Below are 27,588 nucleotides of genomic sequence, written 5' to 3'. Positions count from 1 at the left end.
GAATGTCATCAACAAATCTTTATTTGACACGTCTCAGGTTAGCAGCAGCAGGCAATGAAAATATTATTCTAAGTAGCAGCAGGCTAATGCGAATATTCTTGTTTGTGTGCTATGAGAAGTGGTGGAAGCAGTATGTCTAACAGGTCAAGCTGTCTGCTAGAAAGCAAAACAGAAAAAGAACTGACCATTGTGTTGGAGCAATTGAAAACTACTGTCCCTGGTGCTTTGAGGGAGATTCTATTTATATTTTCAGAGGAAACAATGTCAGCACCAGAACAAAGGGGATGTTATCCCTTATCTATGTTTCAATTCTCAGTGACCTATGAAAACTACTTAATTTAAGGAAATGTGATAAAATATGACAGCTGACCTCCTGATGTGCTATATGTTAGAGAAAGGAAAAAATATTGGAGTGAAATCTAAGTTATAGTTTTAATTCTCAAGCTAAGCAGTTAAAATTTATCTACATACACAATAAAATTTAAACCAGAATATTTATAAGATACATAAAAGAATATATATAACATACATATGTATATCTTATCATGGTATAATAAAATATTTCATTTTATGATTTATATAGTTATTTTTAACTTAATAACTGTACAGTGATGTTATCTCTGATTTATGATAATACATTTCTCAATTATTTATTCTCAATGTCAAATTATCAAATAGTTTCTTTGTAACAGAAAATGTGTTAAGTATTAAAAATATCACATTTGTAAATCATCTTAAAAATGTATAGCTGTGGCTATATAAAAATATAGTGTTAAGAGGCTGTTATGACACTGTTATATCTTATTTCTAGTTTCAATATATTTATGGTCGTATATAACTTTCATAAAATTACTTTTGACATATATGTGATTACTTCTCTGTATGAACACATAAATGCATAGTTAAGTGACTTTTTTGAGTGAATGATTTACCACAAATATCACAGTTAAATGGTTTCTCTCCTGTATGAATATACTTGTGCTTAGTTAAGCTACCTGTATGAGAGAATGATTTACCACAGATATCACAACAATAGGGTTCCTCTCTTGTATGAATGCGCTTGTGTATAGTTAATTCACCACTCTGAGATAATGATTTACCACAAATATCACACTGATATGGTTTCTCTCCTGTGTGAATCCGTTTATGAGCAATTAAGGTACCTCCTTGTGAGAATGACTTACCACAGATATCACAGCGATATGGCTTCTCTCCTGTATGAATACGTATGTGTTTAGTTAATTCACTTGTTTGAGAGAATGACTTACCACAGATATCACAGTGATGTGGTTTTTCTCCACTATGAATACGTAGATGAGTAGTTAAGTTACTACTTCCAGTGAATGATTTACCACAGATATCGCACTGATATGGTTTCTCACCAGTATGAATACGTTTGTGTTTAGTTAAGTTACTTCCTTCAGAGAATGATTTACCACAGATGTCACAGTGATATGGCTTCTCTCCTGTATGAATCCGTTTGTGTACAGTTAGCTCATCATTTCGAGAAAATGATTTACCACAGATATCACAGCTAAATGGTTTCTCTCCAGTATGAGTACGTTGGTGAGAAGTTAAATCACCACTTCCAGAGAATGATTTACCACAGATATCACAGTGATATGGTTTCTCTCCTGTATGAATGCGTTTGTGAGTAGTGAGATTACCTCTCTGAGAGAATGATTTGTGACATACATCACAGTGGTATGATGATTTTTTAATCTCTTTCGGCATCTCTTCAGGTAAAAAATATCAATCATTAAAGTTGTTCATTTTGGCAGAATTTTTCTTGTTTCTGTAGTCTTTTCCTGTCAAATATTTCTCCTCTAGTTCGAACACCTGTTATTGTTATGAAGATGTTGCAAGCTCATTTGTAATCCAAGTTTCATCTTGTATGCATTCTAGCTAGTGAAATAGAGAAATTTTGTCAATAATCTCACACACAACAAACATTCTACAGTAATTCCACAATAGATTTATATAAACAAAGTAATATCTGTTCTCTAAAGCATCTTCCTTTTGTCTTCAAAAGATGATAAATATTGATGGCTTATCTGAGTAAAAAATTCTCTCATCCCAATGTCATCTGATATTCTGAAATAAAAGAAACAGTATAACATATAGATACTTAAAATGTAGAGATGCAACAATGAAAATTTTACTATATTTCTATGCTGATAAACTATACACCACATTTATTCTATTCATGTCTTAATACACACTCATGTACAATATGTACCTCTAATTATGGGGAATGATATCTCCAGTATTAAATATGTTGCTTTTCTGCTGTGAAGTCGACATTGTGGAAATCGCACATTTTTTTCTAAAAATGAAATCAATTTGATTTTTTTAATGTTGATGAAGTCAAATAAGTTTATATTTAGTCTTACTATTCAATTTGTACAGTAGTGTACATTATTTTTCATATTTAGCATTTAAGCATGAATTTTCTAAATCCCGTCAAACATTTTTATTAAGAATCCTCTTTTTTTTAAATGGTGCTTAGATTATGTTTCAACCCCAACAGAATATTCTTTTTTTAAAGAGAATCTTAATAAATTGAAACAGCATTTTAAATTTTCAGAAGATGAGAAAAATATTTTAAACTACTTGTAACAAGATGGATATTATAAGTTAGAATTACCACTTTAAAAAGTATATTTTATAATGTGCATGTAAGAAGATTTCAAATGTATGTCCTTTACATGGATGTAAAAATTATCAGAAGGCAATATTCTTTCATTAATAAACATAACAATTTATTCCTTGATGGTAAATCACACATGTGGTAGTAAAAAAATTTTGGTCGCTGAAAGATTAGCGTTGATGTGTAATTCAAGGATGTAGAATAATGAGAGAAAAAAAATTATTTGCAATAGAAAATCTGATGTGTGTGTATATATCTTAGCATGTTGTTACATGTGACTGATATCCACTGGACAGCTAAATAAGAGTGTGTTAACATGTTAGATTCGAAGCAGCAACTCTTAAGGATCCATAGCATGTCGAGCTAGACGAGCCACAACCTCGTCAATAGTTTAGTGTTTATATCTGAACAGGATAAAACAAAGCAGCAACAAAAGGAACTAGGTGTTAACATTCTCACAATTAGACAGCAACTGAATAAATGCTCTTAAAAAGCAGACGTTGTTACTCTGGGTGGAAGTGATGAAATAGTTCGACAGCTAGCCTCAATTAACTACATTAGTGACCCAACGTTGGAATATTTTATTGAATTGTTTTCACAATATCTGTGCCTGTTCAGCTCTTTTGCCTGACACCTTGTACATTATCTCATGCTCCCTGCACTCTTGTCAGACACAGCTTGCCTCTATTGGACCCATGGTTGGTTATGTAATTAATAGAAAAAGTTGTCTGTCTTTTGCAACATGCCAGCATGCAATACTGTTGTCCTTGCTAATCTTAGCAAATGAGCACAAAAATAGTGCCAGGAACATCTTGCTTCAATTTCTTTCCATAGCCACTGCTAGCTCATATTACACATTCAGCAACTCCAATAATTTCTACAATTCTGAATGTTGTTTTTAAATGTTTTATTTTGCAATGACTTTCAGTCTGCAGAGGGGCAATGTAGTAAGATATGAGAGAACTATTTTATCACAGTAGCGTAATCTAGTTGCACTTGAGTAGACACCAGCCAGGTAGGGTTGGCGATGTATGAATTCAAGTAACAACTTCTGCCCAACTGTGAAATGCGCTTAGTTCATTGCAGCCTGGATGTTAAATGAACAATAGCATTTACTTTGAAGTACCACTGTTTGGATTTTCCTTTTCATCATGAAGAGTTGTGGTTTAAACAGCATTAATTATTATCACTACTTATGTGTTGAAACATTATTCTGGTTTTTATAACCAACATGAAGATTTGGCTGATTTGACATCACTCGCAAATATATCTGAAGAAAATGTTATTCTGATCATTATAACAAATTCGGAATTTTGGCGAAGTAGAAAGTCTTAGCGACTCTCTCAGTATAATTACAGAAATGTTATTCCACTCCTTATAACCAGTTTGAAGATAATGCTTCTTTAACAGTCCTAGCAACCTTATTGTATTTCTACTATGCAGCTTCCATGCCACACAACCTTTTTACTGCTTTAGCCAGTATTCATTCTACAGCCAATAACCTTACACAGTTAAAATATATAGCAAATCATCATCATTGTTTAACGTCCGCTTTCCATGCTAACATGGGTTGGACGATTTGACTGAGGACTGGTGAACCAGATGGCTACACCAGGCTCCAATCTGATTTGGCAGAGTTTCTACAGCTGGATGCCCTTCCTAACGCCAACCACTCTGAGAGTGTAGTGGGTACTTTTACATGCCACCGGCACGAAGGCCAGTCAGGAGGTACTGGCAACGGCCATGCTCGAAATGGTGTATTTTATGTGCCACCTGCACAGGAGCCAGTCCAGCGGTACTGGCAACGAACTCGCTTGAATGTCTTTTCACGTGCTATTTATGTGCCACCGGCACAGAAGCCAGACAGCTGGTGCTCTGGCAACGATCATGCTCGGACGGTGCTCTTAGTGATCTACTGGTACAGATGCCATCACGATTTTGCTTTCGCTTGCCCCAACAGGTCTTCGCAAGCCGAGTTTAGTGTTCAATGAAGAGACGTTGGCATGGGTACCAGTCTACAAATTTAGTTTGATTTCAATTTCACATGCCTCAACAGGTCTTCGCAAGCGGAGTTTAGTGTCCAATGAAGGAATGTTACGTGTAAGTGGGCTGGCTACATCCCAGGAAGAGGCCTTGGATTTTGGTCTCACTTGGCTTGCCGGGTCTTCTCACGCACAGCATATTTCCAAAGATCTCGGTTAGAAGTCATTGCCTCAGTGACGCCTAATGTTCGGAGGTCGTGCTTCACCACCTCATCCCAGGTCTTCCACGGGTTCCCTCAACCGCTAGGGCGTGGCACTTTTTCACACGGCTATCCTCATCCATTCTCGCCACATGTCCATACCAGTACAATCGTCTCTCTTGCACACCACAACTGATGCTTTTTAGGTTCAACTTTTCTCTCAAGATACTTACACTCTGTCGGGTATGAACACTGACATTACTCATCCATCGGAGCATACTGGCTTCATTCCTTGTGAGCTTACGCATGTCCTCAGCAGTAAATGATGTTATATTAATTTTTGTCTTACTACATATATCCCTCAGCAAATGTTTTAAATTAATTAACGTAAATTAATATTCACAACAGCAACATGTTCCTTTGTACACATTTGGTTCAGCGTTCTTTTAAAAAATTGTAAAATAATAAATTATTTTTGTATGAAAAATTGAATTATACTTTCTGAATTTTCTTGGAGCTTGACTTTCTTCACCATGACATTCAATCCTGAATTTTACAACATTTAGTACAAATAAGTGTTGACTTTCTGTACTTTGCTACATTGGTGTTTGTAGTTTCTTGCCTTGCCAATATCAAGTTTGAAAGGCTATCCTCAATTACATACTCGATCCAGTGTTTGAAATTTCCTGGAACATAAATTATGTTGATATTGTACATAGTACCTGTCTCTGTGAGGATAAAAGAAAAAAGTCAATTTTCTTTTCTGGTTAGTTGCAAACAGCAATATATTAGCAAAATTTTACTGTACTTAGTTGACATTGATTAATATGCATGATGCTAATGTAAATACCTCATCCACCAGCAACAAAATTCAGGTCTTTAATGCATCATTATGAAACAATGTGAGCATTTAATATATTACACTCTGCCTCAAACCTACAGGCTCACGAGAAGCTTATATAGATTTTCAAAGCATTTCAGCTGAAAATACAAAACTGACCCCTTGAACAGGACACCAGTTTGTTATAGAGTAACCACTGATATTCATTTTCAGTTGAGTGCACTGGAGCAACATGAAATAAAGTATCATGTTCAAGGACCCAATGTGCCATCCAGTCCCAGAATAGAAATAATGATCTAACAATCATGAATCCAATATCCTAACTACTCAGCAACATACCTTCAAAATAAATTAAATTAAGCTACAGAAATCTTGTCACAAGGAAAATAATAGGCGTTTCTAGGTAATCATGGTAAAGTGATTTCACACATATATTTAGAAGGTTTCTCATGTCCAGATTTTGTGAAATTAAATTCTTGTTATCTTGTGCATACATTAAGATTAATACAGTCTTGCTTCTTTTGGGGTGACAGAGCAGATATATCATGTAACATGTCCTAAATTACTTTTTACAGTATGATAATTAAGAATGACATCACATAGCTGTGCTTGTGTAAATCTCCCAAATTTCAGCTATGTCTGTAAATAATATACATCCATACAACAGCAAAGAAATAATGATAATCATCATCATCATCATCATCGTTTAACGTCCGCTTTCCATGCTAGCATGGGTTGGACGATTTGACTGAGGACTGGTGAAACCGGATGGCAACACCAGGCTCCAATCTAATTTGGCAGAGTTTCTACAGCTGGATGCCCTTCCTAACGCTAACCACTCAGAGAGTGTAGTGGGTGCTTTTACGTGTCACCCGCATGAAAATGGCCACGCTCGAAATGGTGTCTTTTATGTGCCACCCGCACAAGCCAGTCCAGGGGCACTGGCAACGATCTCACTCGAAAATCCTACGGGAGCCAGTCAGGTGGTACTGGCAACGGCCACGCTCAAAATGGTGCATCTCATGTGCCACCCGCACAAGAGCCAGTCTAGGGGCACTGGCAACGATCTTACTTGGCTTGCCGGGTCTTCTCACGCACAGCACATTTCCAAAGGTCTCGGTCAGTAGTCATCGCCTCGGTGAGGCCCAATGTACGAAGGTCTTGCCTCACCACCTCAGCCCAGGTCTTCCTGGGCCTACCTCTTCCACGGGTTCCCTCAACTGTTAGGGTGTGGCACTTTTTCACGCAGCTATCCTCATCCATTCTCACCACATGTCCATACCAGCGCAATCATCTCTCTTGCACACCACAACTGATGCTTCTAATGTTCAGCTTTTCTCTCAAGATACTTACACTCTGACGGGTATTCACATTGACATTACACATCCAACGGAGCATACTGGCTTCATTCCTTGCGAGCTTACGTATGTCCTCAGCAGTTACAGCCCATGTTTCACTGCCATGTAGCATGGCTGTTCGTACGCATGCGTCATACAGTCTGCCTTTTACTCTGAGTGAGAGTCCCTTTGTCGCCAGCAGGGGTAAGAGCTCTCTAAACTTTGCCCAGGCTATTCTTATTCTAGCAGCTACACTTTCAGCGCACCCACCCCCACTACTAACTTGGTCGCCCAGATAGCGGAAGCTATCGACTACCTCTAGTTTTTCACCCTGGAATGAGATAGAAGTTGTTTCCTGTTTGTTTACAGTCTTTATTGCACCTGAACATCTGCCACAAACAAAAACTAACTTGCTAGTTAACCTGCCTTTGATGTTGCTGCACCTCTTATGTGTCCATAGCTTGCACCGGGTACATCTTATAGAGTTACTACCTACTCCTTTTCTACATACTGAGCAGGGCCATCTACCTGAAGGGGTTTGTGTTTTATCTACCTTCCTACTTATTAGGATTTTGGTTTTAGCTAGGTTGACTCTAAAGCTCTTTGATTCTAGTCCTTGCTTCCACACCTGAAACTTCTCTAGTTCTGATAGTGACTCCGCAATTAGGGCAAGGTCATCAGCATAGAGGAGCTCCCAGGGGCAACCTGTCTTGAACTCCTCTGTGATTGCCTGGAGGACTATGATAAATAAGAGGGGGCTGAGGACGGAACCTTGGTGGACCCCTACCTCTACCCGGAATTCATTGCTGTACTCATTTCCAACCCTCACCTTACTGGCAGCATCTCTGTACATGGCTCGCACAGCTCTCACTAACCATTCTTCTATCCCAAGTTTCCTCATTGACCACCAGATAAGGGATCGGGGGACCCTGTCAAGGGCTTTCTCCATGTCAACGAAAGCCAGGTACAGAGGTTTATCCTTAGCTAGGTATTTCTCCTGCAGCTGTCTCACTAGAAATAAGGCATCAGTAGTGCTTTTCCCTGGCACGAACCCAAACTGCATCTCATCTAAATTGATTCGCTCCCTAATTAGTTGGGCTATGACCCTCTCTGTAACTTTCATAACCTGATCTAACAGCTTGATGCCTCTGTAATAATTTGTATCTAAAGCGTCACCTTTACCTTTGTAACAGTGGACTATGATGCTGCTACACCAGTCATTGGGTATGACTCCTTCGTGTATCACCTGGTTCGTAATACGGGTGACTAGGCTATAGCCAACACTGCCAGATATCTTGAGCATTTCTGCAGTGATTCCTGATGGGCCGGGGGCTTTCCCGGTCTTCATACTCTTAATTGCTTTATCTACCCCGGTACTATCAACTCGGATAGCTGGTCCCTCTATTGGGTCAACATACGGCAGGCTCTCTTCCTCCCATTCATTCTCTTTATTAAGCAATCTATCGTAGTGGCATCTCCAGACCGCTTTCTTTGCATCCTCATTTAGTGCAAGCGTACCATCATCCATGCGAACACATTTCTCTCCTACAACATCACTATTCTCTCTCCTACACTGTCTTGCAACACGAAATACCTCGAGTCTTTGGTCCTCACGGCGCAGAACATTGGCAAATCTTTTCTTATCTGCTTCCCCTCTGGCTAAATAAACCTGTCGCCTAGCCTCCCTTCTGGCACATTGGTACAATTCCCTGCTACCACCGTTCTTCCAGTCCTTCCAAGCCTGTTTCTTTTGTCTAATAGCCCTGTCTACCTCCTTGTTCCACCACCACGTTACTCTGGGTCGGGAGGGGACCTTACACCACCCACAAATCTGGTCGGTGGCTTTCAACAGGTTGTCCTGCAAAAATCTCCAATTGTTTTCCACGTTGTATGATACTATATCCCCTTCTATTTCATTAAATGCTTCAAGTAACTTGTCTCTACGTCTCTGTCCATTTGCAGGGTCTTTAAGCTTCCACACCCTTCTCCTCCAAGCCTGTCTAATTCTGGGCACCCATTTTGCCTTGATCCCAAAGTCGCTAACTACTAATCTATGTTGTGGGGTACATTCTTCGCCTGGGTAGGTTTTGGCATTTATAAACCGCCCTCTTTCCCTATTTCTGGCGAGGATGTAGTCGATTTGGCTAGAGTGTCTGCCGGAGCGGTAGGTGACTAGGTGACTGGCAGGTTTCCTGAAGTTGGTATTGCAGACCATAAGATCGGTTGCATCACAGAACTCCAGCAGTCTGGTTCCCTCCTCGTTGCGGGAACCGAAGCCATAGCCTCCATGTATGCCATGGAAGCCTCCAGCACGACGTCCGACATGACCATTGAAGTCTCCAGCCACAAAGAGAAGGTCCCTGTCACTCGTCGACGAGGTAGTTTGCAAGAGGGTGTCATAGAATTGGTCTTTCAGACCATCTGGTAGCCCCGGTTGAGGTGCATAGGCTGAGATGACAGTGGCTAATCTATGATGAAGCACTAGTCTGATCTTAAGTACTCTGTCACTTACTCTAACGACCTCGATTACCTTATCCACCCATTTCTCCACTAGAAGTATTCCTACGCCCCCGACCCCGTCAGTGTTCCCTGCCCAGAAAATCTTGTACCTGTGTTCTTTGCCTGTGAGGAACCTCGCAGAACCTCCTCTCCATCTTACTTCCTGGATGCAGCACATATCTACGCGTCTCCGTTCAAGCATCTCAACAATTTCACCAGATCTACCTTTCAGCGTGCCGATGTTGAGAGTGCCAATCCTAATAGTATGGGTGTTGGGGGTGTGGGCCTGTAGCCTGGGAAGGGGGAAAGCAGTGTCGTGTACCTATCAAAGATAAAAGATGCTTACAAGTACTATTTTGATTGTAAGGTAGGGGAGAAGGGAGTTACTACACTTTTACTGTACACAATTATTAACAGCTTAGTGAAATGGTAAAAAAAAAAAAAGCTATAGCTTTCACAGGACCAATGATTTTGTGTAGGCCCACAAATCTCTGTAACATTTTTGCATGATTAAGATGACTAGCTCCACATAGAAAAATAAAAGATCAACTAGCCACACTGTCAACCACTCTTAAATCCAGTACCACATGACAAAGTAAACCTACTGCCAGTTCCACCAACAAAGATCACAGATAATGAGTCTTCTGAAGATTTCGTTAGTGGTATGAAACAGCATAGTCCACAAGTTCCTGGGAAAGACAGGTATCCATATCTGTCAAACCAAGCAGAGTTAAATGTCTTGGGGCATGATTTGGAATTAACAAATAAAAAAAAAAAATAAATAAAAAAAGCAAGTGTTGCCTGGTTCCAGACTTCAGAATGGAATGAAGTAGGAGTTTGTTTCTGCATTAATATCAGCGGCCTGAGGTAGAAGATTGGTCATGATAATGATCACAAAGAGTGGAGACCCTTTCATTTTCTCTACTGAAGTAAGTCTTAAAACTATCTTATTGCACAATGCCAATGAGAAACCTTTAATACCTGCAGCACATGCCACTTGCTTTAATGATACCTATGAGGCTCTGCAAATTCTTAGGCTCATCAACTACAAGGAACATACATTTGTGGCAATCTTAAAGTTACATTGTTGTTTCTTAGTTTACATATGCCAGCACAAAGCATATATGGTTTTTGTTTGTGTGGAATAACAGAGGTAAGAATCACTACAAAAAGATTGACAACCTCAAGCTAATATGTTGGTGAATTTAATGTGCAATACACAGCACTGGATGATTCTCTGACTAGATGTCTTCCCTGCTCCACATTAAAATTGGCCTCACTAAGAGCATTAAAACTACTCTAAACTGGTAGATGGCAAGCCAAAATTTTATGAAAAAATGGGATAGGTCTCTTAAAATGCAATTTTTATATTCTCACTTTTGATTTCTTCCTTACCAAACTTGACTATTAACAGTCAATGTTTCCATTAGCAAATTTCCACTATGGAAAGCAGACATCAAGAGAACTTCAACTGAAGCATGACGGGATTTATTGTTGTTCTTGCAGAAAAGGAGGCCAGTAACAGAAGGGATTCTTGATGCTCATTTCCTCAATAACAGCCTGGCCAAGATATCGGAAATCATGAACCAGTTTACTGAGAATGACGGTGGCTAAGAGTGTAGCAGTAAGGGGGAAAATGTCCTGGATATGATACCCTGCTACCATGTACTGCTTCAAGAGAGAAGACTTGCTACAAGGGTGACATAAAATGTATTTGTCAACAAGCAACCAATATGTAAGGAAGTACCATAACTCAGACCTTCATCCCAGATACAGTTTCCTGTCTTATTTTGTGTAGCTACTTTTCAACATAATTAATAGTGAGTTAGATGTGATTAAATTTGAGTAATAAAACCAGTTTAATAATTTCATGAGATAAAGCTTAAAAAACAAAATGCAAATATCATAAAAAACAATTAATATGCGAGAAAGAACTACAGTCTGCTCCATCTCAGGTGCTGCCTATTCTATCCAATTTCAGACTGTTGCTTTTCAAATGAATTTATGGCCAATGTACTCATGATTAAAGTTGATAAATTTAACCTGTTTCATAATTTTATATGATCTTAAACTCATTTCTAATGTCATAACTTTCGGTCACAATAGGTATCATCACACTGTGAGTTAATTCAAAATTATGAAACGCTTGAAGACTCTTATAGCTAATCTTTTGAAGGTTTCAGTTATTTGGCAGATATATGTGTGCGCGTATAACCTTCTTTTGTGCAAGAGTCCATCCAACTTGTACCACTATGCTCTGTTATAATAACCTCCATCCCACCCAAACCTATAGCGCGGTCTTGTATCTAGAGTGCTACCGAAGTATTACTGCAGTTTCATTTCCAAATTTTGATTATTTTCATCACCTCTCATTACCTTCCTCCTGATTTTGCAACCTCCAGCCCAATAGGACGGTACTATTCTCTTGTGTTTGTACAGTATGGTTATGAAGGTAAAATTGAAGAGAGACTTCTTAATCTACCAGTACTTTTGTTGGTAAATCTTGATACTTTCACCCGCATGATTTTCACTAAGAAAAAAAAACTCAGACTTTTTGCATGGAATCAAGTACCCTGACCTCTTAATATGCTGCAAACCTCTTGTTTTTGTACAGAAAAGGAGCCCCCCGCCCCTCCAACACAGAATCATTGGAAAATTCTTTTTTTCTGTTGAATGAATTACGGCAACCTAATATGCCACAAAAACCCTTTTTTGGTATTTTGGTCCGGAAAACGGGGTGGAGTGGAACCTTGGAAATTCCACCACCACCCCCATTTTCAAATATTATTTGCTGTTTCTTTCTTTACCCTTATTTTTAGATAACATTTTGCAGAAATACATTTTAGAGAGAGCGTGGATTACATTAGATAAAATTCAAACAAGTTTGAAAAGAATAAGTGAAAATGCAGAGGTTATAGTGGTAACGAAGTGTGTGGAGAGATAAAGAATGATACAAAATTCATTTAAAAAACACAGAGTTTGTGTATGTATGTGAAACAATTAAACGTATAATATTAAAACAAAATATCTTTTCATACCTCTTAAAATCACTAGCCCAACTAATTAGGGAGAGAGTCAGTTTAGATGAGATGCAGTTTGGGTTCGTTCCAGGGAAAAGCATCACTGATGCTATATTTCTGGTAAGACAGCTGCAGGAGAAATACCTAGCCAAAGATAAACCTCTGTACCTGGCTTTCGTTGACATAGAGAAAGCCTTTGACAGGGTCCCCTGATCCCTTATCTGGTGGTCAATGAGGAAACTAGGGATAGATGAGTGGTTAGTGAGAGCCAAGTCATGTACAGGGACGCTGTCAGTAAAGTGAGGGTTGGCAACGAGAACAGTGAAGAATTCCGGGTAGAGGTAGGGGTTCACCAAAGTTCGGTCCTCAGCCCCCTCCTATTTATCATAGTCCTCCAGGCAATAACACAGGAATTCAAGACGGGATGCCTTTGGGAGCTCCTCTATGCTGATGACCTTGCCCTAATTGCTGAGTCACTATCAGAACTAGAGAAGTTTCAGGTGTGGAAGCAAGGACTAGAATCGAAGGGCCTTAGAGTCAACCTAGCTAAAACCAAAGTCCTAATAAGTAGGAAGGTAGACAAAATACAAACCCCTTCAGGTAGATGGCCCTGCTCAATCTGTAGAAAAGGCGTAGGTAGAAACTCCATAAGATGTACCCAGTGTAAGCTATGGACACATAAGAGGTGCAGCAATATCAAAGGAAGGCTAACTAGCAAGATAGTTTTTGTTTTTGGCAAATGCTCAGGTGCAATAAACACTGAAAATGTGCAGTAAACAACCTTTGCCACACTCCTGGGAGAAAAACTAGAAGTAGTTGATAGCTTCTGCTACCTAGGTGACCATGTTTGTAGCAGGGGAGGGTGCACTGAAAGTGTAGCTGCTAGAATAAGAATAGCCTGGGCAAAGTTTAGAAAGCTCTTACCTCTGCTGGTGACAAAGATATTCTCACTCAGAGTAAAAGGTAGACTGTATGACGCATGTGTACAAACAGCCATGCTACATGGGCCGTGACTGCTGAGGACATGTGTAAGCTCGCAAGAAATGAAGCCAGTATGCTCCAATAGATGTGCAATGTCAGCGTGCATACTCAACCGAGTGTAAGTACCTTGAGAGAAAAGTTAGACCTAAGAAGCATCAGTTGTGGTGTGCAAGAGAGACGATTGAACTGGTATGGACATGTGGCAAGAATGGATGAGGAAAGCTGTGTGAAAAAGTGCCACACCCTAGCAGTTGAGGGAACCTGTGGAAGAGGTAGACCTGGGATGAGGTGGTGAAGCATGACCTTCGAACATTAGGCCTCACCGAGGCAATGACTAGTGACCAGAGCCTTTGGAAATATGCAGTACGTGAGAAGACCCAGCAAGCCAATTGAGAGCATAATCTGTGACCTCTGCCAGAAGTGTAGCCAGCTCACTTATTCGTATCTTTACTTCATTGGACACTAAACTCTGCTTGCTAGGACCTGTTGAGGCAAGTGAATTTGAAATCGAACCAAATTCAACGACTGGCACCCATGCCAACCTCTCCTTCATTGGACACTAAACTCTGCTTGCGAAGACCTGTTGGGGTAAGTGAAATCGAATCGTAATTGAACCATATTCGATGCCAGTAGAGCACTAACAGCACTGTCCAAGCGTGATCATTGCCAGAGTAGCTGTCTGGCTTCCGTGCTAGTGGCCTGTAAATAGCACCATTTGAGCATGATCATTACCAGTGGCACATTAGACAATCATTTGAGTGAGGTCGTTACCAGTGCTGCTGGACTGGCTCCTGTGCAGGTGGCACGTAAAAAACACCATTTTGAGTGTGGCTGTTGCCAGTTCTGTGTGACTGGCCCTCGTGACGGTGGCACGTAAAAGTACCCACTACACTCTCGGAGTGGTTGGCGTTAGGAAGGGCATCCAGCTGTAGAAACTCTGCAAGATCAGATTGGAACCTGGTGCAGCCATCAGGTTCACCAGTCCTCAGTCAAATTATCCAACCCATGCTAGCATGGAAAGCAGACGTTAAACGATGATGATGTTGATAATAATTCCAGATTGCAGAATAGATTTGAAAAACAGGGTGCCAAAATCAGGTAACTAATGAGTTTCGTTTTTGTGTAAAGTGAGAGAGAGACAAAGTTTACCTAATCTTTCAACGGTATTGCAATATATTATACATGTCATCATCATCATTGTTTAATGTCTGCTTTCCATACTAGCATGAGTTGGACGGTTTAACTGTGGACTGGCAAGCCAGGAGGCTGTACCAGGCTCCGATCTGTTCTGGCAAGGTTTCTACAGCTGGATGACCTTCCTAATGCCAACCACTCCAAGAGTGTAGAGAGTGCTTTTTAAGTGCCATCGGCATGGGGGCCAGTCAGGTGGCACTGGCATTGACCATGCTCGAATGGTGCTTTCTACATGCTGCTGATTAGATATGCAGCTGATGCCAGTGCTGGTGACACGTAAAAAGCACCATGCCAGTGCCACCTGACTGGCTCCCCTACCAGTGGGACTTAAAAAGCACCCACTACACTCTTGGAGTGTTTGGCATTAGGAAGGGCATCCTGTTGTAGAAACCTTGCCAGAACAGACTGGATCCTGGTGCAGTCTCCTGGCTTACCAGTCCTCAGTCAAACTATCCACCCCACCCCATTTTACGGACCAAAAAAGGGTTTTGTGACATATTAGGAGGTCACCATAATTCATTCACCAAAAAAGAAAAAGTTTCCAATGATTCCAGGATAGGGACGGGGCATCCAGTTTCCCACCCACCCCTTTTTACGAACAAACATAAGGCGGTTGCGGCAAATTAGGAGGTCAGGGTGTGCCCTAGATTCCACACAAAAAATCCAAGTTTTTTCTTAACAAAAATCGTGCAGATGTACTTCCCAAGTTGGGGGGGGGGGAATTTCTGAGGGTTCCACTCCACCCCACCATGTTTTCCGGACCAGAAAAAAGGGTTTTGTGGTATATAAGGAGGTCACTGTAATTCATTCAATGGAAAAAAAGTGAAAATCGTGTCGGTGAAAGTATCGAAATTTACCCTTTTACTTACATCATGAAACTCAACACCTTAAGATCGTAATAGTAACAATACAATAAATTGGTCAGTTTTATTACATCAAAACCACTACATCAAGTTTGTGGGAAGTCTGTATGCAACTTAACTATTAAATACTGACATGGATGGGTTAATTCGGCAATCAATCGTTTTAGGCCTCAGAGTTGTCACTTGCGACTTGTCATTCTTTCGTTAGTTATCATATATTGTTGTCTCATTCAATGACCAATCCCAGTGTTGCCAACTTAAAATCAGAATTTTATGCTAAATTTCAGTAGAAAAAATACCAAAAAAATGCTAAATATGACAAAACGATGCTAAAGACTAATTATATCAAAAACCTTAATTTCTATTTACTTTCTTTAATTATATTCAGTATTGAGAAATAATTTCTTGAATTTCACTGATTTGATCACTTTCAGTTGCAGTGCCTAGGTCTTGACTTCCGTATACATTCAAGGTCCCAATCTTATTAATTATGTGTTTTGGAATATCAAAGTTTTTGCAACATTTGCCATATCTTTTCATGCCATATTTTATAGACAGTATTATTGATCTAAGCATAGGAAGATGCATTTTGTTTCCCAATTTTGATTTGATTACACCCATACTACTGAACAACCATTCAACTTCTGCATTTGAGTTTGGCAATGTCAATAGATTAATGGCAAAATTTGTAACATCTCTAAAAGGATTTCCTCCAGTAGCATCTTTATATTCCAAGACTTCCAGCCAGAATGCCTCAGTATTAGACGTATTTGTCCATTTAACTAAATGAATGTTATCAAACTGAATTTCAACTGAAGCAATTTTTTCTGCATTTAAATGTATTGCTTCTAAGACAGGTAAAATTGGCTCTTTGAAATGCTGCAAAATATTCTCTACTGAAAAACATTTGATATTCCTCAGTATATTAATATTTCCTGGCAAACAGTGCTTCAGCTCTTTATAAAGGCAGAGTAAAAATTGTTGCATTCTCTTTTACAAATATTATTTTCTTCGGTGGTTGTTAGTCTTCTTGATAATCATTTCTGCTATCTTTCTCTCGAGCCTGTAGGATCCAGAAATTTTGATTTGGGATCCAGAAATTTTTTAATAGAAGCATCTGGATCAAGAGGATCAAGTCTACATGTTGGCAACACTATCATATTAGCAACAGATTTGATCAAATTTGAAAGATCTTCAAGTAATTTTGTTTTGTCGACAGTGTTTGATTCAAACAGTTTATTCACTTCCTGAACATGTTTTAAAATTGGATGCAAAAATAAAAGGTAAAGTTCATTCCTAGAATCACAAAACATTTCATGTAACGTTTGTGCTATAAAGCATTTTTTTTTTATAGTTGTAGTTTGGAAGTGAGTTTGCTATTCAAAACATTGGCTTAAAATTCTATTTACCACTGGTTCTATTGACAGCCACCTAGTTGTACAAGAATTCACAATCTTCAAAGGCTCTTTATCATTGATAGCAAAGTAAAGTTGTCTGTAGGTACTTTGTCTTGTTGAAGAATGAGAACCATTTATAGGTTTTGGATACTTTCTAAATTAATGGGCAAGCATTCAGCACAAGAGTGGGATACTGCCAACTGTAAAGAATGGCATACACATCTAAATAGAATTAATGATGGAACTTCTTTTAATTTCTGGAAAACACCATTGTTGACTCCTGTCATTACTCTAGCATTGTCGGTTCCTATACCCAGTAAATTTTTAATATCTAATTTCTTTTTCACTAATTCAATATTTAAGGCATCTACAATGCCATCTGCATCACAAGTTTCTAAAGATACCATCCTGAGATATGTATGTACCACTTATTTGTGAGTGTCACTATAATATATGATAACAACTCCTAACAACTTGTTTATTGATATATCATTGGATTCATCTAATAACAGGCTAAATTTTCTATCTCCTATATCAGGAACATTTCTCACAATATTTGTACATTTTGTACGATGCAACTTCACTTTGGATATAATATCACTACCAGACATATAATTCTTGCATAGCTCTATGAAGTGATCACAGCCATTAAATGATGAGTGGCAACAAATAAACATTGCTAAATTTGCTTCAAGCATAGGTGTCTTATTTTTAAGAGGAATCATTTGCTGTCGAGTTGATGCCTTATGTTTCTTTGCTTCACAGTGGCTTACTAAAAGAGAATATTTTGCCAACAGATTATATCTCCAATATCTGCAATGTGTTTTAGATTGGTCACTAGGTACTTCACACAACCACTTAGTAAATGCTGGCATCTTAAGCCATTCCTTTCGGAATTTTTGCTGGTACAACTTTGTTTTTTCTTTGCTCATTATAATGTAGTGGGAAGCAAGAAAATAAATTAAATGATTAATAAAAAAATAAAATTGAAAACACAACTTATCAGTTTGCTGCTAAGAATTCTTTCATTCGTCATTAACAATTCTTATGTTTGCTGCTTACAAATTCTTGAGGTGAAGAATGCTGATTCAAGATGCAGGGTGGCCAACTTATAAATGGAAAAGTAAAATCTACATAAATCCTAAAACTGTGTTCTGATATAAACCTGAGAACATCATATTTCATTCTAATCTTACATTTAATATCTACTGGTAAAACCACAAATATAACTACAATGCTTGAAAAAAAAAAAAGCAAGTAGAAATATAAAGGGGGAGACCCCACCACCCCCATACTTCTATACAAGATAATCCAAAACAAGCATGAAAAAACACAGGCCTATTTTAAAACAGTCAAACTGAAAGTAAATCAGTCAACCTGTCATGATAAAAACTCATCACTACAGAATAAAGCATTTTTAGGAGGAATTTCCATACTTTCATTCTTTGCAACATATTTACATTATTGTGTAGTGAGTTCAGGTGCTGACATGAGTTATCTTCTCCCCCTCACCCCACCTGCACGACTCTGTATCCAAGCCGGGATGGGGGGCAGGGGGGTTGGAAAAATTCACAACTTGATAAACTTCCAGTTCTATATTTAACAGATGAAGAATTATGTACATTATTTACATATTTATGTGGTTAAGAGCGCGGGCTACTAACCCCAAGATTCCAAGTTCAATTCCAGGCAGTGACATCATCATCATCGTTTAACGCCCGCTTTCCATGCTAGCATGGGTTGGACGATTTGACTGAGGACTGGTGAAACCGGATGGCAACACCAGGCTCCAGTCTAATTTGGCAGAGTTTCTACAGCTGGATGCCCTTCCTAACGCCAACCACTCAGAGAGTGTAGTGGGTGCTTTTACGTGTCACCCGCACGAAAACGGCCACGCTCGAAATGGTGTCTTTTATGTGCCACCCGCACAAGCCAGTCCAGGGGCACTGGCAACGATCTCGCTCGAAAATCCTACGGGAGCCAGTCAGGCGGTACTGGCAACGGCCCTGAATAATAATAATATCAAAACATACCTGTAGCGGATACTTGAGTGAAATTCTTCTCCGCTCTATTATATATCCATACATACGAACGGAGTAGATAACAGCTAGCTTTTGGTCGCATTTTGGACCCTGTTGTGTCCACTACTCTGATTGGTTGGTATTGGCACAACTTGTTTCTTGCTGTATTGCGTGCCAATATGCAACCCAACCAATCACAGCCTTCAAATAAGGTCACTTATGACAGCCTGTTTTCTATCTCAGCTGAGCCTACAACACCTTATTAAAAAAACTAACTTTTCCTCGTCTCGATGTCTTTGGTTTCAGACTTTTTATGGTCTAGCCACTGACCACACAAAACACTGCCAGTTCCAACGACAACACAACTACAGCCACGTGGAGACTCATCAACTTCGTCCAACAGCATTCAGCGACCTCCATCTTCGCTGCTACCATTCTTCCTAACGTCAACATCTCTCTACATACACAACTCAACAAGCAACTCACCCAAGTTACAACACTGCACTGTTTGCGAACTACTTTACCATGGATCAACAGTGAATATACAACCTGTGAGAACTCCTGTACCAAGTGACCCAGGTAGCAGCATCACAGTCACTACTTCACGTACATGTACCGCAACCAGCTCTGCATCACCACCGCAACTTCTTGATACAGTATTTCAACTATCGTGTACACTTGACTACGAATTGGTATTTATTGTTCTTGTGTCTGTGAACTTACTCCTCACTTCGATGGCTATAGACTCTTTCACTGTCTCTTCTTCATCGCCATCCTTATATATTCTTAACATGCATACATCTATGCCTACATACACACGCATACATCTTATTCTTATGACGGCCTGTCTATTATTCTGTATACATGACGCACACACAATCACATATGTTAACATATCAATAAATCTTCTCTTAAACATTCTTCCCGGTTGTTTCTCTTACTTCCCTCTAGCACATATATGCATTGTCCTATTTATATTCATTGACCGTATGATGTACTAAGGAGCCATTCTCATCACTTCGCTTCAACGGACATCACATATCGGCGACCCGTTCCAGCTCCGTGAAACTACAAAACAATTACAATGGGAGGAGATACTCAACAGGTATCTAAACCTTCATGTCCACTATATACCTTAGGAATGAGAACACAGGTTTGAAATTTCTCCAAGACTCCTGATTAACAACAAACAAGATGAGGGCAAATATCTGTCAAATGTAAATAATATTGATAAACTTTCATTTGAAGTTTCAAGAAAGTGAAAGAAAAATTCAACAACAGGCGCAGGAGTGGCTGTGTGGCAAGTAGCATTGCTTACCGAGAGGACGTGTTTTTTGTCGCTCCTGTTGTCACGTCGCTGAATGCCGGCATCGTGAATTTTTGACGTACAACTACAGGTAAGACTTTTGTGTTTTGGGGATTTAGTGGGGGTTTGTTGCTCGTGTTTATTTATATTTATGTCGAACAAGAAATCTCCACTGAATTCCACACATTTGTCTGCCTGTGGTTGTGCTTAAAGTCTCACTTAGCGGTGAGAAGAGTGTTTTGGAGGTATCACTCCTCCAAAAATTGTGAACTCAATTTGTAAAAGTTTGTTGTTTTCAAGCCACGATTTGAAAACTACAAATAAATATTGTGAACTTTGTTTAAAAAAGAAAAGGAATTTATTGTTTTCAAACCAAGTTTTGAAAGCTAATAAATTTGAAGAAAAGTTTTCCTCTTGCTTTGAACTACACCACATGGAACTATGCAAAGGATTTAATTTTTACCAGCAAAGTGACAACTGCAGCGGAGCCGGGATCAAATCGGGCCAGAGTACCGTTGTGGCCTGAAAATTTGTTATTCTGCCTGGAACTTTATATTTTATTTATTCTTTGTGAACTGTTGTATTTCCTTTCTCCTTCTTTTATGAACTTTTTTAGTACGAACTGTTTATTTTATTTCTTCCACTTTTTCTAACTGTTTTCTCTTTTTGCATGTTTTTAAAATTTTTCGTTGTTTAATTTTTATGTGGACATTTTTATCATGGCAGAGAACATAAAGAAAAATAAAGCCACTGCTGTGGAGTGGGAGATTATCCCACCCAAGAAGTGGTTAAATGATTTCAGGGAAAGAACGGTGGTATTACGGACCTACTCTAGGTTACTCGACACCATTACGGTCTTTCTCAAAATTGAAATTGAAAAAGAGTTGGCAGAATATCTGCCAACTATTAAGTTTATGACAAGGGGTGTAAAATACGCGACGGTTAGGTTGCTATTTGACATCCCTGAGGTGGCTCACAAGTTTGCGAGCCAGCCCTTAGAAGGGGAAAAAAATTCTGTTTCTTCCCACATACTGTGGGAAGAAATTAACTAGAGCTTGTATCTGTGGGCTGCCACCCGGTATAGAACCTGATTGGATAGAGGATACTATCCGACGGGGTCTGGGTGACAGTGCAGCAAAGCTCTTAAATGTGAAAATTTTACCTACAGCTGATTGGGTTGGGGCAAAAGCAGTTTTGACCCCATGGACCCAATCAGCCAGGGATCTGCTATTTCCGGATTTTTTGAGGATGGCCGGCCATAAATATCCGGTAATTCTTGAGGGACGTAAACCCAAGTGCCACCGGTGTCTGAAACCCGGTCATATCAAGAAAGACTGTTCCCAGGACCAGAATAAGGTCCTGGAACAGTTAACAAATGTTGTTCCCCCCGCTCCCCCAGTGGAGGGAGAGACGGAGGAAGTTGAGGAGGTGGAAACCTCCTCGAAAAAAGGAAAACAAAAGGAAGGTGGGCAACAATGGTTGCCCACCGAAAATCATTGGGGGAGGAGGAGGACCTTCCGGCAAAGGCAGAAGTACGCCCTACTCCAGTGGCCCCAAAGAAAAAGAAAAAAAAAAACGAAGCACGGCCAGTGCTCGATAGTGCACCGCCAGCGTGTCCCGACACTCCGTTGGTGGGAATTGTGCCACCAACGGAGGAAAGCAGGTCAGCGGGAATTGTGCCACCGACAGTAGAAGCTGTGGGCTTACCCTGTGAGGAAAAGGATTGGCTAATCCTATTCCGAAAGGGAGGGGCCCTGCAAAAATTTGTGAATAAAAGGAAGCGTCAGAGAGAGGGAGTCCTCACCTGTACTAAGGATCCGGACTGGCCTCCGCAGGTGACTGTGGAGGTCGTGTCGGGTAGTCACATAAGTACGGTGGTGAATTCCTTTCCCCTCGACGAATTCAGTATTGCAAAGTGGCCCGACCCAGATCCATCGTTTTGCTTGAGAGAAGCGAAGGCTATATCGGGTGAAAAAACCTAAGAGGACGAGTGCCTCATGTTGTGTAATGAAAAATCGTAAGAGGCAAATGCCTTAATTTATGACTTTTTATGTACGAGGTTCATAGCCTCAATATGAAAATTTAATTTTAAAAAGAACAGTGTTATAGAGAAGCAAAGTTCGGTGGGCGGCTTTTGCCTTCTCTCATTATACCATCATATTTATCATCCTTTTCATCTCAATGTTTTTGTCCAGCCCGTAGCTACTTTCTGTGTACTGCCTTTATGGCAAATTGAAATGAAATAAAGTAGCTTGCTTACCAGCCACATGGTTCCGGATTCAGTCCCACTGCGTGGCACCTTGGGCAAGTGTCTTCTACTATTGCCTCGGGCCGACCAAAGCCTTGTGAGTGGATTTGGTAGACGAAAACTGAAAGAAGCCCGTCGTATATATGTGTGTGTGTGAGTGTGTGTGTGTGTGTGTTTGTCTGTTTGTGTATGTTTCGTGTGTCTGTGTTTGTACCCTCAACATCGCTTGACAACCGATGCTGGCGTAAGTTAGCGGTTCGGCAAAAGAGACTGATAGAATAAGTACAAGGCTTCCAAAGAATAAGTCCTGGGGTCGATTTGCTCGACTAAAGGCGGTGCTCTAGCAAGGCCGCAGTCAAATGACTGAAACAAGTAAAAGAGTAATAGCCGATAGTACTAAAATTTGGCTATAAGATACATTAACGAAAGTAGAAAAGGAGGAGAAAGAAAAAAAGGATGACTATTGTGGAAATGTCATGATCAGAGAAAAATGCTAAACTTTTAAACCTGCTGTTTTTCCTGCTAAATACTAGATTCAAAAATATTCTGCTCAATGCTGAAAAAATGCTAGATCTAGCATAAAATATGCTAAATTAGCAACCCTATGCTAAATTAGCAACCCTACCCTTGTCTGTCCCCTCTATGTTTGAGCCTTTTGACTAATCTTAATATATAAATCTGAAGTTGTGTGTCTGTGTGAAGCCTTTTTGAAAGTTTATAGAAATCCACATTTTCCACTTTTTCGTAAAAATTTTTACATCAATGGAATTTTCTCGATGTGAACTTTCCAGTGCAGTAATTAGATTTTTAAAATTCTGTTTACTTTGTGTGATTTAAGGGAGATTTGGCTGTTGTTTCTAGCAACTTTTATATTTCATCCCTTCTACCTGGAACGCCATTCTTACACACGCGCTCAACATAAACATATAGAGAGTAAGAGTAAAAGAGGGAGAGAGAGAGAAAGTGATACATACAACGTCAGATTAAACTTTCATCTCAGTATTCTTTACCTATTTTTCATAACATAGATACGTAAAAACACACACAACCACACATACATGACCTGTGACAACAACATACACATTGCTCTCAATCTCTATTCATTTCTCCCCCTCTTCCTCTCTCGCTCTCTCAAACGTATACACGTGCAAGTAAACACAATCATTCACATCGTGGTATATTTACAAAACATTGATGGCATAACTACAGAGTTGTATCCCCCAACTTTGGAGGGTCATAATTTTCATAAAAATGAATATTTTTTAATGAAATTTTCTATGCATATATTATTTATTATGTAGATTCAGTGAAAGTGTTTTGGAAGGGGGTGGGGTACAATATTCGGAAATTCCACTTAAATTCCTCTTAACTTCCAGGAAAATGAATATTTTTTCATGAAATTTTGTACAAATGTACCTTGTTGTATGTACATTTCAAGCATGTAGGAATTTTGAAGGAAACAACTGCAGGTTATTTTTGAGAAGTGTTCCCCACTCGGTGGTGTTTCGGAGCAAGTCGTCCATATTTGTTTCATTTTTCTCTATTATGTGCATCCTTAGATTTCTAATGAAGTAATAGGCAGTGAAGAGAAGCAGACATAAGAAAACTTTTAACTACCCCTATTCCTTTCTCTCCCCCTCTCTACCTCTTCCTCTCTCGCTCTCTCAAAAGCATACATGTGCAAGTACACAATCATTCAGTAAAATATAACTCATGTTCGTCAATGTTTTGTAAATTTACCACGATTTTTACTAGGGTGTTAGGGTTAGGGTCAGGGTTTAGGATTAATGTTACGGTTACGTTTTTTAGGGTTAGGGTTTAGGGTTAGTGTTAGTGTTAGGATTAGGTTTAGGATTAGGGTTGGGTAATCGTGCGGGTGTTAATCTGAAAAATTACAGATATGTGAAAAGTACCGACCCTGCCATCTGTTATAACTTTTGTTGTTCTGTTTAATATATACATAGATTATGCCTCCAAAGAAGAGAGTTTGCTGGGGAAAGACAGCAACCGGTTTAAAATGACAGCCACAGACTGCAGCAATTCACCACATTCCAGTAGCTACTTTGAACATAATGCAAAATGGTGCATCAACACCTTCTGCCCAATCTGATAGAATTCTGGCAAAACTGTTTAGCAACAGATCGCCAGCAATTGCTTCATTACAAATTGCCATCCTAGCTCCTGTGAAAAGGGATTACCCTGCTATGTATAATCAGGGCAGCGCAAAAAGTTGTTTTGCACAAGCATTTCTATAGCCAATTACACGGATGAAATTTACGTATGCTTAATAATTTTACGCAAAACAGCCTTCAGACTTTCCCTATTAATTTCATCGACTTTTGAATTATGAACATATTTACATCATAAGGGTTTTTTCGTTGTAAGGCTTTCTTTTTTAGTTGATTTTCAGCTAGCAAGACTTATCGTAGATGGCATAATAAGTCACACCCGGACAAGGTCGGGTTATACTGCTAGTTAAAAATAAATTCGTTATTTTCCAGTAAGCTTTTATTTATTTGCTTTTGACGTGTCGAAGTGTAAGAAGAGTGGCGCGTCTATAAAAGATGCGTGTGTAATGGTTGTATGTACGTCTATATAAAAAATAATGGTTGCACATGTGTGTGTATTTATGTATGTACATGTAAAAGAAATATAATGGTTGTACATGTGTGTGTAATGGTTGTATGTACGTGTACATGAAAAATAATGGTTGAACATGTGTGTGTATTTATGTATGTACATGTAAAAGAAATATAATGGTTGTACATGTGTGTGTAATGGTTGTATGTACGTGTACATGAAAAATAATGGTTGAACATGTGTATGTAATGGTTGTATGTACGTGTACATGAAAAATAATGGTTGAACATGTGTGTGTATTTATGTATGTACATGTAAAAGAAATATAATGGTTGTACATGTGTGTGTAATGGTTGTATGTACGTGTACATGAAAAATAATGGTTGAACATGTGTGTGTATTTATGTATGTACATGTAAAAGAAATATAATGGTTGTACATGTGTGTGTAATGGTTGTATGTACGTGTACATGAAAAATAATGGTTGAACATGTGTGTGTATTTATGTATGTACATGTAAAAGAAATATAATGGTTGTACATGTGTGTGTAATGGTTGTATGTACGTGTACATGAAAAATAATGGTTGAACATGTGTGTGTATTTATGTATGTACATGTAAAAGAAATATAATGGTTGTACATGTGTGTGTAATGGTTGTATGTACGTGTACATGAAAAATAATGGTTGAACATGTGTGTGTATTTATGTATGTACGTGTATATCAAAATTAATGGGTGTACGTGTGTGCGAGCGTGTTGTATTATGCATTTGTATTCACTCACATCAGCACACAAAAACACGTACACCCATTATCTTTCATATACACGCACATACATACATGTGCATACTTTTTTGTATGCATGTGTGTGGAATGTAGATAACAAAAACAATGTCGCATTTTAAACTTGAGAAAATGCTTTGCATATTTATAATGTGCGAGTTATGTATGTATGTATGTATGCATGCATGCATTTTTGTGCATATATGTGTATGCGGCTAGGGTTCGTTCTTACCCGATTCATTTGTGTATTTAAAATCCGTAAATCTCCAAGAAGAAAACGAGATCAACGTCGAAAAAGCTGTATTAGTTATAACAGCCCGTCTGTTTACAGTTGACAACACGTGCAGTTACGCATGGAAACTAACGAACGAACTTGACAATTCTGAGACCCAAAGCGATTGATTGCCACCAATAATTCCACGCTTTTATATATTCACTTTAGATTGGCTTCGACACGATATAACTATACAGAAAGGGATTCTACCTAGTCTCGCTGGTTCAAATTAAAGACCAACTTTGTGTTGAAAATCTACTTGTAAACATTTATACGAAGGAAAACAACTACAACAAATTTTACCCTAAAACTATAAATTCCAACAACTGGAAGTGACAACATTTTTTGTAAGCGCACAAGCTCTAAAAAGTTAATATTTGCAATTGCATAGTTACATAAAATATCTTTTTCGCTGTATTCAATAATATAAATGCAAAATTGGAAATAAACCAGTTACAGCTGACTTACCATTAAAAGTAGTATCCATAATTCCAAATACTAAGACCCACTGTCACAAACTAGGGTTTGAAGTTGATTCAATGAAAGGTGACATAAAAACAAATCTTCGCTAATGGCAGCAAGCAGTCAACATCTGGTTGAGCATGCGCATAAGGAAATGAAAATGGCAGTAACGAGAAGCAAACAATATATTTATAAGTGTGTGTATTGATTAGGCACTATTTCGTTTTGCAACCATAATATGTTTAAAAAGATTTACAAGTTTATATCGCGTATTACATTTTGTGTTAGCAGTGCGATATTCTCATTTTTAAGTGATAAACTATAGATTTTCTACAGATTTCAGAGCCAGCACTGTAAGTTACGACGTTTCGTATACGAATACGTAAATCGGTCTATCCATTAGAGTTACACCGCTAAACTTAGTGGGTATTTAAGCAATGAGTTCTTGGGTAGTTGATGGGTTGGATGTGGCACAGATGAAAGAGCAATAACTCTTGAAATAGGCATATATACCTATTACCTTACTTTTTTTTGTAATCTTCGACTGCACTGTTTACATAGCCGTAGTTATAGATGAAACGTTGTAACCTATAGTGCTGACTCTGAATTCTCTAGAAACTCTATAGTTTATCACCTAAAATGAGAATATCGCACCGCTAACACAAAAAGTATGACACAATATTGACTTGTAAATCTTTAATATACTTGGTAGTATATTATGGCTGCAAAACGAAATGCTGTGTCCTTACTAGTGATTAATATTTATGTACCAGCTGCCAGGAATGTGTTTGATAGGTATATTGGTCTATCCATTAGTGTTACACTGCTAAGCAATGTGTTTGTGAATAGTTGGATGTTGTGTCGATGAAAGAGCAATAACTCTTGAAATATGCATACATACCCATTGCTTAGTGTGTGTGTGTGTGTGTATCTGAATATATAAAGCTGAA

General features: G+C 38.8%; 1 protein-coding gene across 5 annotated transcripts; it reads right to left on the bottom strand.

Moving 5' to 3' along the window:
- Positions 1–27,473, bottom strand: LOC106881548 (uncharacterized). 5 transcript variants are annotated; one of them, XM_052970599.2, is made up of 4 exons: positions 26,645–27,473; positions 13,454–13,636; positions 5,331–5,518; positions 1–2,094 (listed from the first exon to the last, which is right to left on the bottom strand). In XM_052970599.2, the coding sequence occupies exon 4, from the start codon at positions 1,732–1,734 to the stop codon at positions 871–873; it is 864 nt and encodes a 287-aa protein (XP_052826559.1). In that variant the 5' UTR covers positions 1,735–2,094; positions 5,331–5,518; positions 13,454–13,636; positions 26,645–27,473; the 3' UTR covers positions 1–870. The 5 variants fall into 5 exon arrangements, with proteins under 5 accessions (XP_052826559.1, XP_052826560.1, XP_052826557.1 ...); XM_052970600.2 differs by lacking the exon at positions 5,331–5,518; XM_052970597.2 differs by lacking the exon at positions 13,454–13,636.
- Between the last annotated feature and the right edge of the window lie 115 nt (positions 27,474–27,588).

Source organism: Octopus bimaculoides, chromosome 9, assembly GCF_046866305.1.
Source record: "Octopus bimaculoides isolate indiv1 chromosome 9, ASM4686630v1, whole genome shotgun sequence".
NCBI lineage: Eukaryota > Metazoa > Mollusca > Cephalopoda > Octopoda > Octopodidae > Octopus > Octopus bimaculoides.
The sequence above is the reverse complement of the archived record's forward strand: the minus strand, read 5'-3'. Positions and strand labels throughout refer to the sequence as shown.

What these genes read in the sequence shown, in the direction of transcription:
- LOC106881548 (XM_052970599.2), bottom strand. Translation starts at nt 1,734, where the DNA reads ATGCCGAAAGAGATTAAAAAATCATCATACCACTGTGATGTATGTCAC.